This window comes from Aegilops tauschii, chromosome 5, assembly GCF_002575655.3.
Source record: "Aegilops tauschii subsp. strangulata cultivar AL8/78 chromosome 5, Aet v6.0, whole genome shotgun sequence".
Classification (NCBI taxonomy): Eukaryota; Viridiplantae; Streptophyta; class Magnoliopsida; order Poales; family Poaceae; genus Aegilops; species Aegilops tauschii.
Window position 1 is genome coordinate 312,434,490 of NC_053039.3, and position 8,625 is coordinate 312,443,114.

At 52.1% G+C, this 8,625-nt stretch overlaps 1 protein-coding gene across 1 annotated transcript; it reads left to right on the forward strand.

Annotated features, from left to right (window-relative positions):
- Positions 1–3,562: 3,562 nt before the first annotated feature.
- On the forward strand, positions 3,563–6,394 carry LOC109771506 (endo-1,4-beta-xylanase 4-like). Its single transcript, XM_073500278.1, has 4 exons — positions 3,563–3,620; positions 3,785–3,831; positions 4,015–4,270; positions 4,433–6,394. Exons 1-4 carry the CDS (start codon positions 3,563–3,565, stop codon positions 5,833–5,835), a joined length of 1,764 nt encoding a protein of 587 aa, XP_073356379.1. The 3' UTR covers positions 5,836–6,394.
- Positions 6,395–8,625: the final 2,231 nt, after the last annotated feature.

The window sequence follows — 8,625 nt, forward strand, 5'->3', positions numbered from 1 at the left end:
CGCGGGGAAGGCGTCGTGGGCCGCGGGGGCCGGCGCCTGGCCTCGGCGGGCCGCGGGCGGCGCGGGCGTACGGGCGGCGCGCGGGTGACGTGGCAGCGGCGGTGGGAGGCGGACACGTCCGTCGGTGGGGGTGGTTTCGTCCGGCGGCGGAGAGGGAAAACTGCTAGGGTTTGGACTGCGAAGGTATTTCGGGAGGGGAGGTGTATATATAGGTAGAGGGAGCTAGGAGACTCCAAACGGAGTGCGGTTTTCGCCCACACGATCGTGATCGAACGACCTAGAGCATGGAAGAGACTTAGAGGAGTTTTGGGCTGGTTATAGAGGGGTTTTTGCTGCAACACACAAACGAACCTTGCGGTTACCCGGTTAACCGTTGGAGTACCAAACGACCTCCAAATGGAACGAAACTTGACCGGTGGCCTACCGGTGGTATACCAAGGCCACTTAACAAGCCTCGGTCCATTCCGAAAACGTTCAACTGTTGGGGAACGTAGTAATTTTAAAAAAATTCCTACGCACACGCAAGATCATGGTGATGCATAGCAACGAGAGGGGAGAGTGTTGTCCACGTACCCTCGTAGACCGACAGCGGAAGCGTTATCACAACGCGGTTGATGTAGTCGTACGTCTTCACGATCCGACCGATCAAGTACCGAACGCACGGCACCTCCGAGTTCTACACACGTTCAGCTCGATGACGTCCCTCGAACTCCGATCCAGCCGAGTGTTGAGGGAGAGTTTCGTCAGCACGACGGCGTGGTGACAATGATGATGTTCCACCGACGCAGGGCTTCGCCTAAGCTCCGCAACGGTATTATCGAGGTGTAATATGGTGGAGGGGGCACCGCACACGGCTAAGAGATCAATATATCAATTGTTGTGTCTCTGGGGTGCCCCCCTGCCCCCGTATATAAAGGAGCAAGGGGGAGGCAGCCGGCCAAGGGGAGAGGCGCGCCATAGGGGGGAGTCCTACTCCCACCGGGAGTAGGACTCCTCCTTTCCTTGTGGGAGTAGGAGAAGGGAAGGGGGAAGGAGAAAGAAGGAAGGGTGCGCCCCCTTCCCTAGTCCAATTCGGACCAGACCATGGGGAGGGGTGCGGCCACCTTTTGAGGCCTTTCTCTCCTTTCCCGTATGGCCCATTAAGGCCCAATACGAATTCCCGTAACTCTCCGGTACTCCGAAAAATACCCGAATCACTCGGAACCTTTCCGAAGTCCGAATATAGTCGTCCAATATATCGATCTTTACGTCTCGACCATTTCGAGACTCCTCGTCATATCCCCGATCTCATCCGGGACTCCGAACTCCTTCGGTACATCAAAACTCAATAAAACTGTCATCGTAATGTTAAGCGTGCGGACCCTACGGGTTCGAGAACTATGTAGACATGACCGAGACACGTCTCCGGTCAATAACCAATAGCGGGACCTGGATGCCCATATTGGCGCCGGGGAACGACGGAGGAGGCGGCGAGGAGGAAGGAGGACGGCGGCGAGGGCGGAGCCGTGGGCGCGGGCGGCGGCGCGCCGGCGTCGGGGCGGCTCCGGCGGACGCGGGGCGGAGCGGCCGACGGCGGCGAGGTCGCCGGGGCAGCGGCGGCCGGCGGAGGCGGGCGGTCCCGCGGGGTGGCGCTCGGGCGCGGGGAAGGCGTCGTGGGCCGCGGGGGCCGGCGCCGGGCCTCGGCGGGCCGCGGGCGGCGCGGGCGTACGGGCGGCGCGCGGGTGACGTGGCAGCGGCGGTGAGAGGCGGACACGTCCATCGGTGGGGGTGGTTTCGTCCGGCGGCGGAGAGGGAAAACTGCTAGGGTTTGGACTGCGAAGGTATTTCGGGAGGGGAGGTGTATATATAGGTAGAGGGAGCTAGGAGTCTCCAAACGGAGTGCGGTTTTCGCCCACACGATCGTCATCGAACAACCTAGAGCATGGAAGAGACTTAGAGGTGTTTTGGGCTGGTTATAGAGGGGGTTTTGCTGCAACACACAAACGAACATTGCGGTTACCCGGTTAACCGTTGGAGTACCAAACGACCTCCAAATGGAACGAAACTTGACCGGTGGCCTACCGGTGGTATACCAAGGCCACTTGACAAGCGTCGGTCCATTCCGAGAACGTTCAACACCCGCTCACGAAAAGAAACAAGAGGGGTGCGCCGGAGGAGGTGGGAGTGCCGGATTGCAAAACGGACAACAGGGAAAATGCTCGGATGCATGAGACGAACACGTATGCAAATGCAATGCACATGATGACATGATATGAGATGCATGACATGAACAAAATGCAAAACGACAAACAAAACCCGACCACGAAGAGAATATCATAACACATAGCCGAAAATGGCAAGAGTTGGAGTTACAAATATGGAAAGTTACATCCGGGGTGTTACAGATTTGTTCTTGACCGTGCTCCCAAATGCACAAAAACATCACTACACACAAAGATCCACCATTATTTCACTGCCAAATTACAGTCAAACGAACCTATGGAAAGAAAAGACAGGTAAGAGGTTTTCTTTACCAACTAGGAAAATCTATGAATGTTTGGAGTTGGTAGACACCCAATTTTTGCCCGCCACCAGGACGAAGGGGTGAGCGGAAGGGATGCTGCCCGTCGCAGCCGCCTTCTTCCCCCAGTTCTTCGATGGGACACGTTTGCAGCCCATGCGGAGAAGACACACGCCGGCACTAGTGACAATACCAGTGGCGTGCAGACTTGTGCCTCGTGACCACTAACTTGTGCCTAGTCAGGACACTTAGTCCCACATACTTGTGGCGTGTGAAAATGCAGCCACGCCACCAGTGAACTATGAAATATGCCCTGGATTGAAAGTGACGCGCCACTAATGAAGACAGTCTGGTGGCATTTCTGCACTAGTGTTGGGCCAGCGGAGAGCGGGAGGTGATGTGTAGGCAGGGAAGTCCAGGGAATCGGCTTCAAACGAGAGGAATGTGACATGAAAGACGGGATAGAGTCCATGGTATTGTCGGCAGGGACTGCAAGCACCAAAGACGACACTATGACGAGGGAGGGGAGGAGACGTCACAAAATGGAAGAAGAGCGGGGAAATGTCGCTCGCGCCAAACCTTTTTCAGGATGAAGTGTGCTCTAAAAACGCCCCACAACCTCCAAATATGGAGGCATGCAGGCTCGATTTAGGGTGATCTCCAAAAACATGACGATGGAGCTCGTAACGGCTCTGCTCGATTGATTTTTGGGGTCAAAATATTACACATGCGGTTATTTACGGTGATCGGCCACACATGACAACTTTGCTAGAGTAGCTCTAAAACTAGTGGCTGAGTCGACGCATGCAACTAGGACGCGGTCTATAACACTCTTTGGTAACTTTTTTTTTTAATATGGCATGCCACAACTACGTCCGCACACTCTGAACTGCCTCTTGGTTACACCTCCACCACCGTATCTGTCGCTGATCGAGTAGCACCGAGTCAAGTGAAACTGACAATTTCACCGGTTACTCTGTCCTGCGTGCTTATATATATTTACCTCCATCTGTCCATTCACTAACGCATCTCGTCGGTACGAGTAACTGAGAGGGAGTGACAATGAGGAATTTCGTGGAGAAATCAGTGCTCTCTTTGTTATGGATCTCACTGCTCCAAGGTCAGTTGATGGTTATTAAATACTCCAGCGGTTAATAGTGTATAGTAGTCTTTTCGGTTTGCTTTGCCCACGATCGTAAATGGAATTTTACATACCCTGTAATTAAGGTGAAGGATGTGCATATGGGCATGAAACACACTGACGTATGTCTCTGTTTGATGTAGGGTGCATTGTCCAGTCTGTGGAATATGATCATACGGCTAGTATCGAGGCAAGTAACGGCGTTCCTGTTGAGTCTTTCTGGTGTTGTTTGTATCGATCTTAATCTGTGCATGCATGCATGCATGCAGCCTCCAAAAACGAAATCTATATATGGTTTGATATTGTTGTGTGACAAAGAAACAACCATCAGTTTTCATAATTCGTTTACAAGCATATATCGTCGTGGTTTCAGTGCCTCGGTGACCCGATGAAGCCCCTCTACAAAGGCGGCATCATCCAGAACGGCGAGTTCAACAACGGCCTGATGGGGTGGTCGACGCGCCGGGACATCAAGGCCGGCATCAGAAAGTCGGCCTCCGGCAACAAGTTCGCCGTGGTGCAGGGCGCGAGGAGCTCCCCGTTGGGCACCGGCGGCGCGGCGGCCTCGCCGTCCCACAGCGTCTACCAGAAAATCCAGATGAAGGGCGACACTCACTACTCGCTATCAGGTATATATACATACCGACCGAATGTACTTCCTCTGTAATAAACTAATATAAAAACGTTTAGCTTGATCTAAACGTTTTTATATTAGTTTACTACGAGTACGTAGATGTAGTACATGATGCAGTGCATGTGACGAAGTTTATCTTGCTGTTCCGCGTGTGCAGCATGGCTGCGGGTGTCGGCCGGCACGGCCCACGTGCGCGCGGTGGTCAAGGCCCCCAACGGCGAGAACATCACCGCCGGCGCCATCGACGCCCAGTCCGGCTGCTGGACCATGCTCAAGGGCGGCATGACTGCGCGCGCCTATCACTACGGACAAGGAGAGGTCTTCTTCGAGAGCGACGCTCCGGTGGACATCTGGGTGGACAGCGTCTCCCTGCAGCCCTTCTCTTTTGAGGAATGGGACGCCCACGCCCGCCAGTCCGCCAACAAGGCCCGCCGGAGCACGGTCAAGATCGTCGCCAGGGGCCCCGACGGCCAACCGATGGCGAACGCCAACGTGAGCATCCAGCTCCTCCGCGCCGGGTTCCCGTTCGGCAACGCGATGACCAAGGAGATCCTGGGCAACCCGGCGTACGAGAAGTGGTTCTTCTCGCGCTTCACGGTGGCCACCATGGAGAACGAGATGAAGTGGTACGGCACGGAGTGGGCCCAGAACCAGGAGGACTACCGCACCCCGGACGCCATGATGGCGCTGGCTCAGAGGTACGGCGTCAAGGTGCGCGGGCACAACGTGTTCTGGGACGACCAGAGCTCGCAGCTCAAGTGGGTGATGCCGATGAACCTGAACCAGCTCAAGGCGGCGATGCAGAAGCGGCTCAAGAACGTGGTGTCGCGCTACGCCGGGAGGCTCATCCACTGGGACGTGGTGAACGAGAACCTGCACTTCAACTTCTTCGAGACCAAGCTCGGCCCCAACGCGTCGCCCTTGATCTACCAGCAGGTCGGCCAGATCGACCACACCGCCATCCTCTTCATGAACGAGTTCAACACGCTGGAGCAGCCCATGGACCCCAACGGCACGCCCACCAAGTACGTCGCCAAGATGAAGCTCATTCAGGGCTACCCTGGCAACGGCGGCTTCAAGTTCGGTGTCGGGCTCGAGAGCCACTTCACCACGCCCAACCTCCCCTACATGAGGGGCGCCCTCGACACGCTCGCGCAGCTCAAGCTGCCCATCTGGATGACCGAGGTCGACGTCGTCAAGGGCCCCAACCAGGTCAAGTTCCTCGAGCAGGTGCTCAGGGAAGGCTACGCCCACCCCGGCGTGCAGGGCATCGTCATGTGGGCCGCGTGGCACCCCTACGGATGCTACGTCATGTGCCTCACCGACAACAGCTTCAAGAACCTACCCGTCGGCGACCTCGTCGACAAGCTCATCGCCGAATGGAAGACGCACAAGACGTCCCCCGCCACCGACGCGAATGGAATGGTCGAGCTCGACCTCGCCCACGGCGATTACAAGTTAACGGTGGACCACCCTTCGCAGACCACGGCCGTCTCCCACACCATGACGGTGGATGCGGGGTCAGCAGCCTCCGAGCACATCATTAGTGTGAAGACGTAGGAATATACTATGAGACTTATTAAGCCACGTAGAATGGTTGATAAAATAAGGCGATCAAAAGAATTCTTTTATGTAGTTCTACGCCATCTAAAGAATGCAATAAAACTTGTTATATTTTCTTTTTCCATACGATCCAATTGGATCGTGTTCCACTATCATCACTCATCAGATAACGGAACAAAACCGAAAACAGTGTCTTGGCGCGAAAGGGAAACAAATAGTAGTAAAAGAGAAGGAAAGGGAACGTCCCCATGTTACTACCCAACAGAGGAATGGAATAGAAAGGGAACCTCCCCATGTTGCGAGGTCTTAAAAAAAATTATGGGGTGATAGAATAGAAGTAAATAATTAAAAAATGTGTGAATACAAGGAAGAATCCCGTACAACAAAGATAAATGTCAATCTTTCTTGCTAAGAACGATGGCTTTTTTTTGGAAATGGAGGCGTACCCCCGGCCTCTGAATCATAATGATGTATGCAACCATCTTATTAAAAAGTCTCGAAGTAGTACATAGTCATAAAAGTATTACAGCTCGCAAATGGAGCGAAACAAAAGAAATGAAAAGTACATGCTCAAAATCGCAACCGGTAAGGCAATGTAAAGGATAAGCTCCCTAGACTCCTATCCTGTTATGCGATCGCCATCCGAACCGGTTGAATATAACCCGTGCTATCATCTCCCAATGGTTGCACCCAGTAACCAAAGGCTCCCTGGAATCCATAGAAGTGAGTAAGGACCACGTACGGATCCATGCGGTAGCTTTGAAGATAACCTGCAAGAAAGATAAAGTGTTTTGTCTTTAAAAATTATATCATTTTTATAATTCCACATAGCCCAAAGAAGCGCATATATTCCGATCCGAATACGAGCCGCAGTAATATGCTCAACCCTAGCTAACCACATCACAAACAACGATTCAATGTCAACTGGAGGATTAATGTTAAAGGCTATATGGATCGTTCTCCAAAGCAATTTGGCGAATGGGCATGACAAACTCGTCGGCTGCTGCTGATAACTCGCAACCCTAGTCGGCGTGGTCACAACTTCCCCACAGGCCACCGCCTCAGTCCTCCTCCTCTTTCCCGTCCGTCTACCACATAGACGGGAGTGGGGACCCGTCCGTTTAATTTTATTCTCCTTAGATTTTTGTTTCTCTAGCGACATCGACGAGGTGGTCGCGGCGATAGTGTGTTGAATTAATGTCTCCTTGGTAGCTTCCTACATCGACGATGTCTGATTCGGCGTCGACGAAGATGCTTGTGAGAGTTTGTCTCCCCACATCTGTTGGTTCTCTTTCGATCTTGGCAGTTGGTGTGTCTTTCAACAAGAGCTAATGGATGGCCATTGGTACGGCGGCTTTGGTATCTTCTCCCATATTGTTCGGTCGCATGGTTCGGTTTCTCCAACTGTCTGAGCGGTGGTGATCGATTGCAAGCATGTACTATCTGGGGTGATGCATGCTTCAATGATTTATAGATCTCGTCTCAAGGGGCGAGTGGCTATTGTGGTCTTCAAAGCCTAGTATGGCGAGTGTGTTTGCAGGTGTCCCTTTTCTTTAATGTTGATTAAGTACAATTTTCAATCTTTAGTGGGTGGCATACAACTGAGGAAGAACAAGCCTAGTATGATTTTCAATGTAATTTAGTTTTTCTGGTCCATCCACGTTGAGTTGTCTGTCCATTGTACTGACTTTTGTGTTTTTGTTTTTTATCAGACGCCCTTTGGCGTCTTTTTTAAGGCTTTCTTATTAAAAGGTCATTTCTTAGGCAAGAGAAGGTATTTTTTTCTCTTATTTTCCTTACTGATTATTGTATGTGGCATCATTAAGATACCATCACTGTATGTGCCCTGTATGGATCGGGGAATTTTAACTCGAATCACAATGTCTGTGAAAAGAATCTTAAACAAATTATGTAAGGGTCGTTTTGCAAAATACTCGCTTCCAGCAGTGTGGTATACATGAGAATGTGTTGTGCCAAAATGATCTCCTTTGCCTAGTCAGCACGCCACATTAGCGTCTCTTCGTTGGCGGCGGCAAGCGATCAAGGTGAATTATGTAACCACTACATCATATTTTACAAGATGTGTGGAACACGTGGTTTGCAAACCCAAACTTGAGATGTGTGACCAATCCACTCTTCTTTGATGAGTTCCGTGACTAATGGTGTGTTTCACTTGGTTGACTTCGTGAAAACATATTGTCGTGCAATTGTCACGGCAGATGTCTTAGTGTGAGGACTTAGTCATGAGGCCAACACATCTATTTGATAGCTTGAGAGGGGTTGAGCGGAATCGAGAGACGCAACACAAGACAAGGGTTTAGACAGCTTCGGGCCCCGGAAAACATCATCCGATAACAACCCTAGATGCTGTTTGAGGCTAGGTCTCATTATCATCACGAGGGAGTCGCTGTCGGTGTCAGAACCGGCGGATCTCGGGTAGGGGGTCCCGAACTGTGCGTCTAAGGCGGATGGTAACAGGAGGCGAGGGACACAATGTTTACCCAGGTTCGGGCCCTCTCGATGGAGGTAATACCCTACTTCCTGCTTGATTGATCTTGATGATATGAGTATTACAAGAGTTGATCTACCACGAGATCGTAGAGGCTAAACCCTAGAAGCTAGCCTATGGTATGATTGTTGTTGTCCTACGGACTAAACCCTCCGGTTTATATAGACACCGGAGGGGGCTAGGGTTACACAGAGTCGGTTACAAGGGAGGAGATCTATATATCCGTATTGCCAAGCTTGCCTTCCACGCCAAGGAGAGTCCCATCCAGACACGGGACA

Coding starts and splice junctions, on each gene's coding strand:
- LOC109771506 (XM_073500278.1), top strand. CDS start 3,563: ATGAGGAATTTCGTGGAGAAATCAGTGCTCTCTTTGTTATGGATCTCA. Junction 3,832..4,014: donor ATCATACGGCTAGTATCGAG/GCAAGTAACGGC, acceptor TCGTGGTTTCAG/TGCCTCGGTGACCCGATGAA. Junction 4,271..4,432: donor CACTCACTACTCGCTATCAG/GTATATATACAT, acceptor CCGCGTGTGCAG/CATGGCTGCGGGTGTCGGCC.